The 19,921-nt window shown below is 35.1% G+C and overlaps 2 protein-coding genes across 4 annotated transcripts; one reads left to right on the forward strand and one right to left on the reverse strand.

Moving 5' to 3' along the window:
• Positions 1–1,223: 1,223 nt before the first annotated feature.
• On the reverse strand, positions 1,224–9,037 carry LOC105332944 (zinc finger protein 532). 3 transcript variants are annotated; one of them, XM_066089133.1, is made up of 5 exons: positions 8,900–9,037; positions 7,933–8,108; positions 7,444–7,513; positions 6,795–6,875; positions 1,224–6,395 (listed from the first exon to the last, which is right to left on the reverse strand). In XM_066089133.1, the coding sequence occupies exons 3-5, from the start codon at positions 7,444–7,446 to the stop codon at positions 1,785–1,787; spliced, it is 4,695 nt and encodes a 1,564-aa protein (XP_065945205.1). In that variant the 5' UTR covers positions 7,447–7,513; positions 7,933–8,108; positions 8,900–9,037; the 3' UTR covers positions 1,224–1,784. The 3 variants fall into 3 exon arrangements, with proteins under 3 accessions (XP_065945205.1, XP_011433992.3, XP_065945206.1); XM_011435690.4 differs by lacking the exon at positions 7,933–8,108 and having other exon boundaries at positions 8,900–9,031; XM_066089134.1 differs by lacking the exons at positions 7,933–8,108; positions 8,900–9,037 and adding an exon at positions 7,828–7,885.
• Positions 9,038–9,074: 37 nt separating this feature from the next.
• LOC105332943 (bifunctional peptidase and arginyl-hydroxylase JMJD5) lies at positions 9,075–14,152 on the forward strand. The gene is made up of 8 exons (XM_011435689.4): positions 9,075–9,298; positions 9,813–10,078; positions 10,632–10,786; positions 11,636–11,805; positions 12,012–12,172; positions 12,720–12,887; positions 13,285–13,402; positions 13,539–14,152. The coding sequence occupies exons 2-8, from the start codon at positions 9,822–9,824 to the stop codon at positions 13,884–13,886; spliced, it is 1,377 nt and encodes a 458-aa protein (XP_011433991.3). The 5' UTR covers positions 9,075–9,298; positions 9,813–9,821; the 3' UTR covers positions 13,887–14,152.
• Positions 14,153–19,921: the final 5,769 nt, after the last annotated feature.

The following is a 19,921-nucleotide window of genomic DNA, read 5'->3' on the forward strand; positions in this document are numbered from 1 at the left end:
CCCAAGACTGTTGAAATTACTTGGTAATTTTAAGGTGGTATAGGACTTTTCTATGTTACGATGTACTATTTATTGAAATAAACAATAAAATCATGAGTAGAGCAGTGGGTTAGAGGGTTCACAACAAAACGGTAAGTCACGAGTTTGAAATACCGCTGGGTATTTTTACAAATTTTTACCTTGAAAATACCTTTGAAAGAATTTTAATTTTAATGTACTTTAATCCCCATTAATATTGACAGATTAATGTCTCATACCACCTTAAAAGCCATCCTCCAAATCAAGAATTAATTGTTAACAAGAAATACCTTAGATGGTCAAAGTGTCATTTATATAATGGGTACATATGTATAATACATGTAGGAAGTTAGAAGTCTTCCAACAAAAAATTGAAGAACTATTTAATTTTATAGGACAACACAGTCTATTGGACAATATCCATTGTAGTTTGACCTTTGACCTAAAATTCAATAGGTTTCATTTTGGCCTATTCCTAAAGTACATGTACCGGTAGTACTGTTGTACAATGTTAGAAGTCTGTCAAGCAATTAAAGGATTTGAAGAAATGAATCCACAGACACTTGGTCTACTGACCATCAAACATACTGCCTCAAGCTTTTGACAGGTTTCTCGTTAGATGAAAAAAAAGTTTTCTTCCATTTATTTTACTATGTAATTTGTAGCACATTCCAATTTGAACAAAAGTTATCTTCATCACTATAATAGTTTGATTATTATACTAGTGAAGCTGCTATACAATACTCGGCCAGATTGAATTACCAATACAATACCAAGTTCTTCGAGTTCACATGAAATGCAATATCACAGATAATCAATGCTAAAACATGAAATGCTTGAGCTACCATCAGGCATCAAGGGGGCCTGGCCTCCCCCACTTTTTTGCGCTGCAAAGATTTTTCTTAGATTTACATACAAAAAAATTGAATTAACATGGAGAGGTCAAGGTTCTGTGGAATCATTAAATTTCGTGGGGGCCAATTTTCATGGATAGCTCAAGTTTTACAGGTAAGTGGGAACGTAATTCATGTATTATATCTTATACCTACAAAAGGATAACGGGTATATGACTTTATAACCCATACTGAATAATTCATTGAGGATAAGAAGTACCCACGAATTCCACGAAAATTGAGCCACCACGAAATCTAATGATTCCACAGGGCCTATTTGGTTTGAATTTAATGAAAAATGAACCAGTGCAGTATTCCATTTTCTCAATTTATTTATATAAAAAATATCTTAGCCTTACAAGTTATAAAATGATAACCTTGTAATGCACATTATAAGTAGAAAACAATAAGCATTTAACAAATGACTGGGGATGGGGAGAACCCCATATTCATTACTTCTCACAAATACTGGCCATTTGTGAATAAAGAACAATGTTCTGCACTTGCAATATTTTTGACAATGTCTGGTACTTATTAATACATCCATCTACAACAAGAACCAATGTATAACAATTTTGCTTATTATGTACATAAAAACCATGAAAAAATAATTTTAAAAAGCAAGAAATGCTTACGGTAATAAAATGAATATAACAAAACTACATGGATTATACATTTACCAAGAGTTGTGCCATGTTTTAATTGGGCAGTAAACAGATGACTCTTACTTGTTATGGCCAATCTTATTAGGTTATGTTACATTCTACACCTATAATTCTCATCCTTTATTTATAAATAACATTTGACATGACAAACTGTCAAATTGGATTTCTAAGTTTCAAAACTCTTCTACCACATTAAGAACACATATTTTTATTTTGCGTCTGAGGATGATGCATTGCTATTTTCACTCGGGGTTTCACTTTTCACACTAGAAATAGAAGCGGACTGCCTTGACCTTTGCACTGCTTTTTCTTTGCGCTTGTTTCTAATAAACGCCATTCCATGACTCCTCATGTGAGCACGCAGTTTGTTCTCATCTTCAAATGTGCGGTAACAAACGCGGCATTCGAGAGGGTCTCTGTCCTCCTGGTCCGACTCCTCAGCTGGGCTGGTGTAGGAGGTCCCTTCTGACTCCTCGTCCTCAATCTCCTCCTCCTCCTTCACAACAATGCCCTCTTTTTGGCAGTATTCCTCAAAGTCCTTCACTTTGTGAACCATAAACAGGTGCTTCCTTAGAGAGGGAATGATTGCAAAACAGAGTCCACATTCTAAACACTGAACAGAGTTATCAATTTTGTGAACCTTTAGATGCTCTAGAAACTCTGACCTGTCCTCGCAACCGAACCTGCACTTTGCACAGTTGAAAACTTGGTCTCCCTGGATGTGCAAACGTTTGACAGGAGAGTCTGTCTTTGAGGTTAACTCACTGTGCTCCGACGTAGATTTTATTGATTTGGGTGGAGGATTGGGGACATCATCTTCTTCTTCTGCAAATTCATTTACAATGCTCGAACTCATTTGATTCTTACTCACTCTGTGTTTAGAGGCTAGATGTTTTTCTAAAACCGAAACATTTGTAAAGATCCTTCGGATACCTTTCTTCCTGCAAATCAAACATGGGTATACATGAGCTTTTCCTTCATGGGATACTCTGAGGTGCTTGCGTAGACTCTGTTGAGATTCATATGTTAATCCACACAAATGACAAGGAAATAGATAACTGTGTACTTCTTTGCGGTGATTATTAAGGTCAGCTTTTGAACTGAAAATCTCATTGCAATCAACACACAAGAAAGAAGGCTCGGAAACATCCTCTGCAGGACTTTGCTTTACATCTTCATCCATTTTCTCAACATGGTTGGAACTTGAGTTGACATTTTTTTTCTTTCTCAGGATAGCTGGTTTGAATGGAGATTTTCGATTAGAACATATACTCTCATGAGTTATTAATCCCTCTTTAGATGGAAAATCAAAACTTTGGCAATATTTACACACTAAATATCCTTTGCCCTGGTGGCTTTCCAAATGATTCAACAGTTCAGAATAAATGAAAAACTTCCGTTTACTGCATATTTTGCAGGAATAAGGGTATTTATTGACGACCAATTTCCCGGTTTTTGAGCTCAAACAAACATGACCTCCTTCACTTTCGCTTTGATCGTAAAAAAATCCACAGCCTCCGCAAAACTGAAAAGTAGAATTTTGTGGAGCATCATGGGTATCGCGTAACATATGGCGAAGCAATGATTTCCAGCTGTCAAAAGTTCTGTCACAATTCTTATGGCACATCATGAGCTTGGATTTTTCATCATGCTTGGCTTTGAAATGGGTAGCCAGCTCCTCTGACTTCCAGAAAAATTCCGTGCATTCCTTACATTTGTAGACTACTCCCTTGGATACCACATGTTGTGTCAGGTGACTCTCTAGCACAGATTTATCATCAATCAAACTGTCGCAGACATGGCATCTATAGATCACTTTAAAGACATCCATCCTTTTCTTGTTAGAGCTTAAATTCTGAATATCCACATGCTGTGAGGATAAGTGTTTGGTAAATGAATCCTGCTGCCTGAAAGCCATCGGGCATATGCTGCATTTAAAATACTGTTCCAACTTTTTGAAATAATGTATTTTGAATTCCCTTACACTAGTAAACTCTGCATTACATTTCGAGCAGGCTACTAAATTAGTTTTATCTAAATGAAAGCACACATTTAAGACATGGTAACTGAGTTTTTCCTCGTAATCTGTAAATTGCTGGTCTCCAATCATGAGCCCCGATTGGTCAATCCCACACTCTGGACAGGTGAACTTTTTGTCCAGTTCTTCTTCCTTATGCAATCTTATATGTGCTCTCTGTGCACAAATGGAGGAAAAATGGAGCTTACAGGGAACACATTTCCACTTCCCAGACAGGGCACTTCCATTTGGGTTTATCTCCCCCAGAAAATGCTTTTCAAAATCTGCCTGACTGCATGCAACTCCACATTCTGCACACCTCTTGGTAACTTTCTGAACATTTGTCTTTTTGGAAACAGAAAACTTTTGAAAGAACACTTGTTGGTGGGATTTAGGCAGTGGTTCAATGGATATGGAATCAGATTTAATGTGAATAGGGACTGCTTGGGTCTGCTCAATGTTCAGATGACCTCGCAGATGACTTAAAAACTGGCACTTGTTGAAAAATATCTTCATGCTTTTACATTCCTCACATTTGTAGGCAATTTTCATGCTGCATCTTCCACGATGGGTCTCTAGGCTTGTGGAAAAGCGGTAGGTATCTCCACACTCATAACAGGTGAACACAGATGCATTCACTTTGATATCTGGTGGAACAGGTGCAACTTTGTAGTTTGGCAATGGATTCTTTCTTGCAATAAGTTCAGTTATGGTTTGCATGCCCACAGTATCAATATTGATAGAGGAGGAAGGCAAAGAATCATGAATGGATGTGGAGGAACTCTGGCTACTGCTTGCTGATGAAACAACCACTGATGGCTTAGTAACAGTGGAGGAGTTGGAAGTAGACATCAAAGTATGGCCTCCAGCATGTGGAACAAGTCTGTATCGCATCGTGGAAGTGGAGTTCAGTAGAGAAGGTGCCGTTTTTGTTTGTGTGGTGATCATAACTGGCCGACTCTGTGGGGGTCTACCCATAATTCCTCTAGTAGCGGAGGTAACTGTGAATGGTTGAGAAACGGCTGGCCTCATCCTTGGATCAGATTGAATATGTGCTGGTAATGCTTTCCCAGCTGGCTGTTGAGCTCTGACAAAAGGAATAGAAATCCTGGAAACCTGTGGTGGAAATCTTATTCCCGAGTTCAGCTGATGTCGTAGTAAAGAGGACTGCTGTGAAGGGTAAACTGAAGAAGGCATGCTCACTGTAGGTGCCATGTGTCGAGTCTGCCTTGTTGATATACTGTCCACCTGCTTACTAAGCTGTAGAAGACTGTTTGACACTGTGCAAGTCACAGTTCCTTGAGGCCTAGAAGAAGCATCTTTCACAGCAGAAGTATTTAATGAACAGCTTGATTCCGATGACTCAAATCTATCTACAGGTTCTTTTTTCACTCTCTTGGCAACCTCTGTGGGTTCAAATGACAAAGTCTCTGGTAAACTTTTGTCACTGGTATCATTGTGTTTACGCTTTTGGGGTGGCTTATCTGACTTGTGCAGGATATCAAGAATGTCTCCTGTCTGAGAATCCCCATACCCCTCATCAATCTGCTCAACTTTGATGACAGCTCCTAGAGGAGTCTTTGTAGCATTCAGTCTGGATCCTTCAGTGGTTATCAAATCTACACTAGTTGGTACTACTTCCATTGGACTCGTCATTTCAGATCTATTCTGGGATGGCTCTGGATCTACCCTATCTAACATGACCTCTTTATCTGATAAAACCATGTCAGTATTTTCTGCAGTTGCTTTATTCCTGGAGGATGTTTCTCTTGCTGACTCTTGCACTGTTCTCTGCAGATCTTGAACTTCCTCTTCTGGTAATGGAGAATCAGTATGCTGTTGACTAGAGAGTTTTACAGCTGCCAGTGGAGATTCAACATACTGAGCTTTCTTTTTCACTGACAATTCTTCACCTTCAGTATCCCCTGACTCTCCTCCAGTATCTATGAATAACCTCCCATCATTTTCTTCATCAATACTTTCATTCTGACTTTCCTCCTCTTCAAATTCTACAGATACCCTTTTCTGATGATCCAAGGAATCTTTTTCAGTTCCCTTCAGGGCTTCTTCTGATTTGTTGGCATCATGGCATTCAGGTGGTTTCGGGCTACTTTCTGATTCAGAGCTAAATTTACCTCCATCCACTTCAATTTCTTTTGATGTCACACATTCATCCTCAGCTGGTAATTTCTCTTGTTCATCAGATTCTTGCAATGATACAATAGATTTGCCATCATTGTTCATATCTTCAAATGATATAACTCCTGGCAAGCTTTTATACTTGTTTAATGACATGTTAGATGAGTTTTCTGGTATAGATGAGCTTGAAGACCTTTGTTCTTGTCCAGGCATTTGAGAACTTGTTTCCATTTTCTCCTCGATATGTTCATCTAGAGCTGAACTTTCCTCTGTATTCTCCTTGGGTTTATCTGTAGTCTGAACCATCTCAATGCTCTCACAACTCCTCTCCTCTTCTTTATCCCTCTCTTCTATCGGAGACTTTTCATCTAAGCTGTTCCTCTCATCGCCGTCGTCTGCTGCATCCACTTCCATCACTGTGTCCCCTGTCTGGGAGTCAAGCTCCCTTGGCTGTTGGCTCTGTGGGGACTCCAAGGTGTTGTTCTCTGTATGTGTTTTTCTTTCATCCTGAGGTTTGTTGTCAGGAAGGTCTGCTCCAGTCTTGTTGTCATTGGGAAGATCACAGAGACTGTTATCTGCATGACTTATAATGGGTCTTGATTGTTCCTCCCCATTACCATTCTCTTGATAGGGAGATTCCAATGCAGCCTCTTTTCCAGTAATCTGCAATGAATGTGCATACAATTTATGTAAGCTGACTAGGGTTTTATCCTCAGTTTTAACATGGTCCTTATTATTCAAACAATAATTTCTTTATCAAATGTAGAAATAACTACAAGTATCAACTTGAATTATAAACAATTTCAACTAAAGTCTACAAGACTTTGCTAATCATCTCCTTTTAAGTTAATATTTCTGACAAATAAATATTCAGAACAATGACAGTATATAAGAACATTGCATATTTATTCAGGTGCTACATTTAAGCACATTATTGACAGAGGATATGGGATATATCAGAATGAAAAGCTTTGAATTATGACAACAATATAATGCTCAGAGAAAATGAGTTTTTCTTCAGGGGGATTTGTGAAAGGAGATGACTTGTAATAAATTTCCTACCTCTGTTGTCTGCACCGATAGAATCTTCTCCCTCTGAAGGCCTAGCAACAGTGAGGCTTCCTCTATCTGGTCAGAGTCCGACTAAAATAACAGTAGACAACTTCAACTAAAATTCACTTTGTGATCTATCGGAAAGAATATTACAATGTAACATAGTAACACTGGATAAAGAATGCAAAACCATGAATGAATATTTCGTCAGACGAGAAATAAGTAACTAATTGATGCATTTTCTTTTAAATTGGATCCAAAGAAAAACAATAAACTCTATACAGTTGGAATACTTCTCTAAAGTTTTTTGGTTCCCTTGCAATTAAGTTTTACAATTCACACCTCTTAAAAAAGTTTCTATGCATGGTCAAAAGAAACTAGGATATAACTATAGATTAGAAAGAAGTGATTTTGTTTCCTCTAACAAATTGCATACATGTATATCTATTGACAATCAAACATTCCATTGCCAGTCAGGTAAAAAAGAGTTAGTATAGGGTACGTTTTCTTCTCTGTTACAATATACTTGGTGGTTCTTAGAAAAAAAAACAACCCTGACAATTTTTTGCAAGACTTTCTGAAAGCTTTAAGAATATTGCAATTTCTAGTAACTGATGTACTGGGAGCATGTTATGTACACACAGTAAATGTGACTTACCATATTAATGGCTTTACTTGACGACAAGAAGGTGCAGAGTTATCTGGATCATGTTGAAGTTGCACAAAAACTATAAAAAAAAAAACAAAAAACAAACATGTACTTTAAAAATAAAGGTCCAGACTGGGTTGCAATTTTAAGCTATTAATTTTAATTACACTATAATGAAAAAAATCTCATAATTTCTCCTGAGAAAATGCTTCCTCTAACTTCAGTCTCAATATGGCAGCGAAACATGGAAAACAACAGAGCGAGACAAGAAAAAGATTAACACCCTTCAGAATAGATGCCTGAGAAAAATCCTAAGAGTAAGATGGCCAGATAAAATTTCAAATGAATAACTTTACATGAGAACAAAAACAATTCGAGTAAGCGACATCATACTTATGAGGAAATGGATTGGCCATGTCCTAAGAATGCAGAACAACAGAATTTGTACCACCGCACTGACATGGCATCCAGAAGGAAGATCAAGGAAAGTAGGCTGACCAAAAACAACATGGCGCAGAACTACAGAGCAGGAAAGATCACAGCTGGGGTTGAATAGCTGGCGAGGGCCAAAGACAGGGACAGGTGGAGGCAGTGTATCTGGGCCTTGTGGCCAGTGGGCACGAAGAGGTTAGGTGAGGTGGGTGAACTTCTCAATAAAATTTTTATCAATACTGCTAAAGATAAAGAGCATAGTGGGATTTAACAAGTTAAGCTATGATGATATTCAACAAATTGATCGATTATATCCAACACTTTAGCGAGACATTTTAATTGCCGTCTTGTGACGTAGTGTCTAAAAAAGTATATATCTTGACGTAGTGAGGTACCTGACCAGGTATGCTGTATTTTCTATTTTCGTAGTAAAAAAAACAATGGTGTAACCTGAGAAGGACTATAGACAACTAATTATCAACCTTGGAATGTAAAGTTTGGCAGACTGGGAGTCAATCTACCGCAATTAATTTTTACATGTAAATAAATTAAAACTTAACCCTTATGAAATTCCTTTTCCTTACATCGCTGCTAAGGGCAGGGCATAATATGTTTAAACAACATAGCAGGCAGGTAGTCAGACGACATGAGTAGTATTTATTTGGGCATTGATCGAGTGATCTGTAATTCTTTTTTTCTCGACTTGCCTAAAGGCTAATGAAAATAATAAATACAACCAATCGGTTTATTGAGAGATCTCAAATTATCAATATTCGACAACTCTTATCGAATATGCACGGCAGTACACTAGTTTAAGTAACCTCTGATTAAATCATCATTAAATGGTTACTTTATCATAGTCATTCCCACAAAGGTAATGTTATTTCCTCCTTCATGCACTGTAATATATATAAACCTGTCTTTCACCATGGAGATGCATGCACATGCAATGTTTCATTTTACAATGTGCAAAGCATGGAATTGCATAGTTATACATGTATATATCAGAAATTCTGCATATTATCATTTATACCTTTCTATCAATGTATTCTTTTATATATGGCCGCACACACTCGTAGTTTCACCATATTTTGATCACGTGGTTGACCCCACAATGCAGTTCGTATTTCAACTTTCTGTGCATCTTCCGCCTCGGCGTTTTACCATACCGTATGGATAACTCCCGAGGCACGATGTAAACAAAGTGACCGGATTTTGTGGTTGATGTGAATGCGAGGTATTTAATCACTCATGGCAGTGACTGATGTAGTTTGCATCTGTTGTGCGATACATGGGTTGAATTTACATACTGCCGTGATTAACTGACATTGTGACGATTTATCTCGACCATTGAAGGAAAATCGGGAAGTAGGAAGCACGCGGCGGCGTCAACAAAACACTCGAACGGGAGTGGATCGAGGGCACGCACCGGGTAAAGCTACCATTATTTGATTATGCTTACAAATGAATGATTTTATTTGAATTGACCTTTTTGGAAAAATCAACGTAATGTTTATCTAGCTGTTATATAGGCCTAGTATGTATGTCATTTCGTTGTTTTACAGACCAAGTTACAGGTGATATAGACTGTTTGACAATATTATAAAACATAATATATAGTCTCACATCGATACAACCCTTAATTATTTTCAAAAATACAGAAATTTACATCTAATGTCAATCAGTTTAAAGTTTTAAAAAATCTTAATTGTAAACACCCAAATCCGAAATTGATTTAGCTGACAAAAATTTGCAATTATAAAAAAAGAAGTACCTGTACAGTGTTAAAAAAGAGTATTCTGCCTGACTGTAACCATCATATGATCAATTTATCATAATTATTTATCATTAATGTAATGGTCCATTCACAACATATTTATACAGAGACCAGAAGACATCTATTATTTTTTATATATCCATCAATTTGCATTAAATATAATTTCCAGGTTACAATAATGTGGAGCAGTATTTTGGCGGTGTCTGCAATCTTTGCAGCCATATTTCTTGAAAGCTCAGCAGAGCTTAAGGGACATTTGAAACCCCTCGGGAGCCATCAGGATCCAGTTGGAGGAATCCCGGTCACAGGAAAGTTTCCCTCCCCTTGGGTCTTCTACCAGGAATTTGTGTTGCCCGGGAAACCTCTGGTGATGAAGAAAGTTTTGGAGAAGGATAACATTCCAGCCTATCGCCTTTGGACCGATGACTACCTTAGGTATAATCATGACCAACTGTTGAATTAACCAATATCTTATAAATGATAATTCTTTCTCAGTCTTGATATTAGAGAGGTTAAGCATTCGAACGTGTACGTCTATGGGTACACGTAGAGCTACAAGTATGTTTACACATACACATACCAAGTTGAGCTTATGTTAAATAAACTGTACGTGTAAGTGAATGTGTAAAATAATTAGATTTAACATTTTCAACATGTTCAGTGATCTCTTACTGTTTATAAAATAATTCTATGAATTTGATGAAACCAAAAGCACATGCAGCCGTCCTCAACTTATTGTCTGCTTTACATTAAACAAAGTTTTAAATACACAAACTGATTTTCTATTAAAAATTGGTACAAGTATTCACCTCTGTGTACTTTTGCTTCTACACGTTTTGTACAATGTAGAATTACGTGGTATGCAGAAATTATGATGTAATGCACATGAAATTGTACACATACACATTCAAATACATAACCTCACAATTATTGATATAACCACCTTTTATGTGTATTTCTTATGCTTAAAGATTATTGCTTCTTCTAGGAAAAACTTTGGACAAACTGATGTGGAAGTTGAGATGGGTAAAAAAGAGAGGAGGAGTGATGGGGGATTAAAAAATATGACATTCTCTAAATTCCTTCATCTGTATCAAACTGAGGACATCTACCAAGTCTTTGATATCACTCAGGACATGAAAAGTTTGTAACCAGTCCTCACTATTGTACCTTTAAGATTAGTTTCAAACTTTCTTTAATGATATTCAGGTATGATAATTCAATAAAGAAATGAATATTGTATAGTAGACTAATTACTTTTTACATTGCAACCCGTTTTATATTCAGTGACATGTAGGATTATATTTAATACAATGTAGATATGTCATCGATAATATGAAGTTATATTGGGTATTGATTCATTAAATCATAAACATGTACTGATTGGTTCATGATATCATATACATGTACTCTAGTAAATCTCATTAAATATGGTATCTTGACAAGACTGTGAACTTTTGGTATAATGATTATAAAACTGTCTAGCTCACAAATCAATACAAGTTGAAATTGATTCTGGCCCCAAGTAAAATATACACAGCATAGAGGCAGATTGATTTGTTTTAGCCAATCCCATACACAAAAAAATGTTGCACACTGAATATCTGATGATGAAATAGACAGACCAACCTCAAATTACTGTCTTTACACAATGAATTTAAATTCCATGGTCTTGTTAAAATGGCAATAAATTTTAATCCTAGACTTCTCTGATGCAAAATTTAATGTCATGACGAAGAGTTTCTGAGGAACCACCAAATAATGTCAAATACTACTGCATAGGTTAGTTGAAAGAGGGAATACCTAAAATCAGACTCAAAAAAAAAATCAGGCATTAATTTATTCCCATTTCAAATTTTACAATAAAAATTAATAAAAAGAAAACCAATACTGCATCATCGTAGTTTTTGATATTTGGTGTGAGATAACCAAAGATTTATTCTTATAGGACTTTTTGTGTTGATTTTAACAATCAGCTTTTTACTGTTGTAGAAGATCTAAACCTGCCACTGAGTCTTCAATGTGGTGGCTTCCAGAACCTGCAGGAAACAGTGGTTTTATGGTTCAGTAGTGGTGGTACCAAGTCTCACCTCCATCGCGACATGCTGGACAACATAAACTGTCTGCTTGATGGAAAGAAAGAAATTATCTTTATTGATAAGGTTTGACTTACGTGTATTCAGTTGACTTTATTCTTTGCAAAAATTACGTACACGCAAACTGAAATATTTGCTGTTATGTTTAAAGTTTTCTTACTTTTCCGTCTTAAAATTAAGGAAATACTTCATGCAAGCTGCATTGATATAAAGTTCCTCTCATTTGTTTTGAAAAAATATTTCTCAATCATTTCAATAAAATTGCATTTCAGAAATATGAGAAGCTTGTAATGGCAGATGGTTGGGTACGAGAGGGTGGATATAGCATGGTGGATGTGGAGTCGGTAGATATGACGAAGTTTCCTCAGCTACAGAATGTCCCATATAACAGGATAACCATCAGCAAAGGAGACTGTATCTTCATCCCATTCAAGTGAGTAGAGCCAAGTAAATGTTAATTTTACTTTTTGACATTAAATTGTAAGAATTTAAATTATAATTAATATACAATTATGTAAAACAAGAAAAATGGAAAAATTGATTATATTCAATTGAGCTTTTGTTTTATTAACCGGATTTTCCAAAGGAAAAATCCGGTTATTGAAATGGTGAAAATGGCATTTGGCGGACAGGCAGCTGCCAAAAGGGTACCTCTTTAGTACAGATAACTCCTCCTACAGCTTTCAAGATAGGAAGTTGTTTTGCAGATCAATTGTACTTATATCAGAGATACGCAAATGACTAAGATTCTGATTTTTGATAGCTTTTGATAACTGAAAAAAATATCACCTGTTGAACTTAGTTATTTTTTGGCAAAACATTGCATATAGAGTACCCACTTTCTCTCTAAAAGGAAAACCTGGTTTGCAGTCAATTGACAGCTTCTTTTGTTCTATTGTATAATAATTGCAAACTGTAGACTGAAAAAAGAAATTATGACGCAATGCTAAATGCTGCTATCTTTTTTTCTGAATCTTTAGATGGTTTCACTATGTTGATTCTAAACCAGGCAGGAATATGGCCGTCAATTTCTGGTTCCACCACTTGCCCTGGTTTAACAGTTCCGACTGCGAGGGAGTGGATCCGTATCAGAACTCCAGTGTGCCCCTGTCTTCTGTGAAGACACCAGATCCAAACTCGGAGACCAGGTTCTGTAGCACTTGACACTATTTCTATAAACACACAAATTTCAAAATTACATGTAGATCTCAATGTTTTGTTTTAATTGATTTATTCACAAAGATTGAGTTTAGTTTTAGACTTGGATTAACACCAACAGGGACTTCATTCCAACTACTGTACATGTTTCCTACCATATTTAAAGCTTAATGATCATAATGATTGTATAATTCAATATCATATGTATGTACTTTTTATGCAATGTCTACCCATGTGTAAGCCATTAAGCGCATTTACATTGTATCTAAATTGTATAAAGATTACTACATTCAGTTAGTGATGAATTCAAAATGTAAAGCAATTTGACATGGAATGAATAAAAGGTTTGAATGTTGACATTTACTCTAGATTGTTGTGTTTTGATAGGATGCTGTTTTTACAACTATTTGGGGATATTAAGAGTTTCTACAAACGATCATTCGGTGATTACATTCAGCGTGAAATTCCATCAATAACACCCAGAGATGTTGAGAGTCTCAAAGAAGTATGTATATATATATTAATGTTCATGTTTGTTTTGAAAATTCATTTCTTTGTCTTTTCATATTCACAGTACTTAATAATTTGATCCAAATGTATACTTATGCTTGTATTGCACAATGATTTTGTTTCCTCTGTAGGTATTTTCCATATTTGACGTGAATGGTAATAATGTACTGACATGGGATGAACTAATGACAATTGACATTGCGTCCGCCATGGATAAATTTCCAGAACTCTTTGAGAAGATCCTCCTTAATGTCACAGATGGGAGTGACCTAAATGGTGAACTCGGGGAAGACCCAGAGCCAATCATATTACAGGAGGAAGAGAGTCAACATGATGAGGTTCAAAGGTCAAATAAAGACCAATCATCAAAGGTCAAAACGCCTGATGACCTTGAGAAGGAGAAATTGATAGAGTTAGCTGATGATGGGAACCTAGTTATGGAGGAGGAACCAGTTAGGAATCACCATGAGGAACTTTAATAGAAAGAAGCTTAAACAGAATAACTTACACTGTGCCTTCAATTTACTTTACATTCCATATATTTGCATGTATTATCTTCCCTTTACATTCCATGTATACAAGTATATATACACACATTCAATTTCAATGTTCATTACACGTCATCAGGTTTAGTCACTAGTTTCAAAATACTCATGGATATTATGTGAGAGCAAATGTACTAGTTGCTTCTCTTACTACATGAAATACTGCATACCGGTAGTAAAAATTGTAGAGGATTACATTATTTCAGGCTTTCTTCCTAATATTGATATTCCATGTGCCTTAACATTACGGAGCTACTTTTTGCAGTCCAAGGTTGTTTTGTTTCTTTTTTTGGTGGTGTTTCCTTTTTTGTTTTGGTTTGGGGTTTTTTTATTATTTTTTTTGTTTTTTTTATTTTGGAGGGGAGGGGGGGTCCCAATGGCTATATGAATGCACTTTTCTTCATACAAACTTATTACAATCTCATATCTCTAAATTGATTGTGTTCATTTTATTTTACATATTATTTGTGTTTTACTGCTATTTCAAAGCTATTTTAAGAATTGTCTCTCCAAAAATAGCCCTCATCTTGGTAAATTTGAATTTGACCTAATATTTATATAATTCTCTGACTCTTTATCGATATTTGAGTTTCGTTGGATAGGGTGTTGAATTTTTACTAAAAATTATTGTTTATCTCTTTTTCCAACCCTTGGTATATATATTATAAGTTAAAGTCATCAGCTATCTGTAATTGACTGGATGCAGTATTAAGGAAAAAAATTATGCATTTATACATTTTGAATCGTTTTGTAGTTGGTATTGTAAAGCTAATTTATTGCTTGGGTCAGAGTCGGACATTGTTGTGCAAGTGAGCAATGTGGCATACGGGCCTATAGTTTGTTCATTTTGGACCTAGTGTAATGTTCACATCCATGGACCTTGGAAAAAGTGCTTGATCGTGGACAGGGCATTCCTGTTAGTCTACTGACACAACTACAACTTTTTTCCTCTTGTTTTTAAACAGCTATATGAAAAATGTCATATTTTATATTAATTTAGAAGAAACTGTTGTGGACTGTATAGGCAGAGCATCTTTGTCTTATTGACACATTTTAAGTTATTTCGTTTTTGTACAGATGAAATAACACCATATGTCTGTAAATGGCATGACACTATAGACAGTTGTGAACTGTTTTGATGGGGAACCCCCTATATATCTTGGAATATGCTGATAACTTGTAATGTCTTCCATTAGAATAATTCATTATCTTTCATATCGTGGAGATTTATTGAGTTTTAAAATTTATGAATTGAAACAAATATAAAACAGCAATAAAATATCAAAAACAATGAAATACTTCTTTTGGGGTTCATGTGTGTATGAAAGTAGCAAGCATTGCAGAAAAAATTGCATTACTTACATTAGCCTGTTATTTTATTAATTATTGGGAGTTGAGTTTAATCAACTCTCCTATGCAGTTACTCTGGCAAACCGGAACAGTGTTTGGAATTAAGTACAAATTATCACCGCTGACAAAACGTACTAGTAATTGAGAATAATCGATAAATTCAATATAATGTATTTCTTAGCACTTACTTTCAAGGAAATTTACTTGTAAATACCCTAAAAATACTGTAAACCAACATTTATTCCCGGCGACTTTATTTCGCGGTTTACTTCCACTTAACTGGTTCGCGACTACTAATGTTCGCGACCAAGCCTTATCCAGACCCGTATTTTGTTATAACAACCATACGATAAAGACTGGTTCGCGGCGAGAAATATTCGCGACGACGATGCTCGATCTCGCGAACCTCGTGAAAATTTCTCGCACGCGATTAAAAGTTGGTTTACAGTAGTCTGATGTATTATAGTACGAACAATTTAGATGTTTTGTTAAAATATTGCTGCTTTTAAAAATATGTTATTTAATTGCAATTATGGCAGTCCAAATTCACCAAAAAATGAGCTGCATAGTTTCAAGTCGATAAACTAGGTATATTGACTGTAAACTGTAGTTTACGGACTATTGTCATTTTAAAATCACTTTGTTTTACTTTCAAGAAATTATGCTTATAAATGTCATTACACTATACACATCTACAAAATTTACTGATCTTTTAATCAGTGTTAATTGGCTAATGTAAGTACAAGCATACATCGAACAATATGAAAATAACGCACGTCGGAAACCAATGACCACGACACGGGCAATCTCCCATACACTTACTGACTGTCGGTCAACTCGCTGAACTTTCTCGTTCTGTTGAATATTCATTATTCTTAATTCACCAGCGTGAGTATGATTTCTAGGACTTTCTAGGCACATAGGCGTAACAGCGTTGCCGCAGTTGATAACATTTTCTGCACTAAAGTGTGAAGGAGCCGTTCGAAAAGGGACATGAATTTTTCACATGAGCGAGAAAAAATAAATAAGCTGGCCCATGGCCAATAATAAGTATGCGAAACTGGCCGTGTGTTTCTGACAGTATGCATGCATAAAAATTGTGACCAACAAGTTTGAATAGTAAAGAATACATATCTAAAATTAAAATTAGAAACTCTAACTTTAAAGCTGATTTTTTCAACTTTAATCGTGGAATATCCAACATTTTTGAATGGACAAATTTCTTGTAAACACAAGGGTATACACTGAACATTTATTGCACGATACAACAGAATACATTGTACATTTATTGCATGATTGTAAAGGAAATATGAACTTGAAGGGAATAATTCTTCATATTTACCGAACGTCCATGCAATAGATTGTTTATTATACCGAACGACATGTGATAATTTAGAATACATCGGTTTCTAATCGTTTTTCAGTTCTAGTAAAGCAATAACGTAGTTTATGTTTCTGATATAAAAAAGATTTTCAACTTTTTTAAGAGAACTAATCAGCTGATTACATCGAATGCTCACTCTCGGGATTTTTCAAAAGCATGGAGTGAACATTCGAGGGGGGGGGGGGGGGGGGGAGGGGTATGATGAAAAATATGACGATGAGAGGGAGAGAGGGAAATATAAGTTTTATTGCCCTGGCACCTGATTGTCTAGAACCAATCAGATGTCGCGTTATATAGAATAATCATATTGAGGTATAATAATATATCACAGGCAAACTGGGCATAGTTTTATATGTCAGTACAAAATTAACTAAATAATTTAATGCAGGAGAATGAATGAGCACGCTAAGAGACAAAATCAAAAATTGTATACATTGATCGTGCTTTTATGTACCATGATCTTCATGGCTTTGATTAAAAATCCCATATTACAAGACATTCGTCTGATATTAAAAAAATGATCGTAATTATTTTTATAACAACAGAAGATAAAAGTTGGAAATTCCAAGATTAGTGTTGTAAATTCCAAGATTAAAGTCGGGAATGCCCACTTTCTTCGGTTCGAAAAGATATTTGACAAGGAAATATGAAAAACGTGTTTTTTGTAATTTGGTGATACACATAAATTATAATGCTGTAGATTTTTTAACAATAAAATACATTACCCGCGTTAGCGGGTTATGTAAATTTTCTATACAATGATCACTACCTTCATAACTCGAATGAATCATCAAAGAAAGCATTTTATTGTTTATATAAATATCTTTCTTTAAGCTAATCGATAAATTGATTAGGAAAAGTAAGTAAAATTCACTACATTACTGTTGATGTACGTAAGTAAGTTAGCTAAAAGAAACAGCCAAATCGTCTCCTGTGAGACTTTGAGTCTGACATCGTCGTGATTATTTCGTGCAGTCCGTGATTTTTCCTACGTCGCTATAGGTTTGGACCAATCGATAAACAGGGCGTGTCGATATCTGTCCTGTCATTTTCTTGTCAGTTTCAGCCGCTGTAGATTTCGACCAATCGATAAATGGGGTGTGTAGATTTCAGTCTGGCTGTTTCTATAAAAGTAAACTATGTTTATTAATAATCAAATTTTATGTGATTGCTTTGTGGTTGCCCGTTTTTCTCAACCATATAATAACCTATGTTTTCCGATTGAAATTGTTTGTAAATACGCGTGACTTTTGCGCCTTTTGAAGGAAAAACTGAATTGAAATGATTTATATTGTAGGTATTGGTTTCCAGTTCTCTCTAAGAATTAATTTCTTGTAACACAAATGATTGTAATTTAATAAAGTGAGTTTATCATGTTATATCTTATTTACATATTAGCAAATTTTACAGTTGGGAGGGACATTTTCTGTTTATAACTTATCATAAACGGGTCATCAATGTCCACACCATCGTCTTAAGCCACTGTGGCATTGCATTTAGATTGAAATAAAAATTCACATTATTTTTATTAAATTGCGTCAACACGCTTTGAAAAAAAAATCAAAGTGTGTTATGAATATGCATCAACTTACATTTATTTTGAAGACAGTTAACACCCTTAATTGAGAAAAAATATTCATAAATGTAAAAAAAAAAAATTGAACTTCGATTTTAATCATAGTTGATAGCATGATAATGTAACACCGATTAATATGATTTACCATCTTTGAGAAGACATGGAAGGGACAACCAAAGACACGGTTCAATTCAAACTGACTACAGGGAGTAAAGATAGGTTGTCCCTTGCCCATCGGCTTTCGTTCTAAACATATCATATTCGGCAAACTATAAAGTAAACGTTACAGTGTGGAAAAAAGGGATATGTTTTGCTGTAAATAAAATACGGTTTTATTGAAGAAAGAAAACAAGTTGACCAATCAATAGTATCCCTCTCAATGGTAGGTGCAAAATCGGTAAGTGTCTTACTCGAATTCAAACCAAATTAATCACTTCGAATTCATTATAAAAAAATAAGAGTGACACTTTTAAAATGTTTTTTTAAACGTTAAATGTTAAAATATTATCAACTAAAAAAAGCACTAGGGTATACATGTATATACTTTCTTGCACTGATATTAAAAAGAATGTCATTTTGTGTTTGATAAACGTACATGACCTTTTTCTGTCAACATGTTTGTCATAAACTTATAAAAGAAGATGGTGGATAAGATAGCGCAAATGCCCATTTCTAACTATTCAAATTTTGATATCTTAAACAAACGATTAAAAAAACATTTTTGCTTTAAATTTTATTTGCTCAAAATGTATTATCGGAAATTTCTTGATCCGTCTAAAAAAGAATATGTATGATTTAACTTATACTTTTCAGTTTAAATTACATGCCAAATTACTTTAGAGATATAAGATATTATGCCTTTCTTTTTGTAGTGAAAGTCAACCCTTATCGTATAATACCATGGGAATTAAATTACAGAAACCAGCGCATTCGTTAATTATACCGACAACGGTTTTTACATACATGCACCTCTTCTTGTTTTGTCCAGTTATAATCATGCCTCAATAATATTTCAATCCAAAGAAAAAGTATCGTTCGTGAAAAGCTTATACATTTAAGGAAAAGGAATCATTCTTTGAGTATTATGAGGTGATAATTTCGGCAGGGGCGCGGTCAAATCCAATCAGTAAAGCCCGAAGAGCTTTATGATAGATTTGACCACGCTCTGGCCGAAATTATCACCTCATAGTATTCAAAATGATTCCTTATTACTTATATTAATATCATTTTCCAATTTGTACACTTTTAAACAACATTTTGAAACCACTATTTTTTCATGTAGCACGTACTATGTATTACTACGCGGCGCAGCCAATACCATTTTTTGGTTATGCTATAAGACACGCCCATTTTGTGTCACTCGTCTTTTATGAAGTTATTGGGTTTTAGGGTTCAAAATTGATTCGTAATTGTTATCACAGACAAATATAGTATATACGTCCCAGGTACAGGTCCACAGAGATCGCATGGAGGATCGTATTGAGGCTCCCCGTAAATAGTGCCGTCGAGTTTTTTTTTATATGTTAACAACATAACACTAATTTACATACAACGCAAAAAATTAATATTCAAGTAAGCAATTTCCATAATAAATTGTGCTAATAATTTCTATAATAAATTGTGATAAATCCCTAAAAGTACACAATATAATTTATAATA

This window comes from Magallana gigas, chromosome 6 (genome assembly GCF_963853765.1).
Source record: "Magallana gigas chromosome 6, xbMagGiga1.1, whole genome shotgun sequence".
In the NCBI taxonomy this organism is placed as follows: Eukaryota; Metazoa; Mollusca; class Bivalvia; order Ostreida; family Ostreidae; genus Magallana; species Magallana gigas.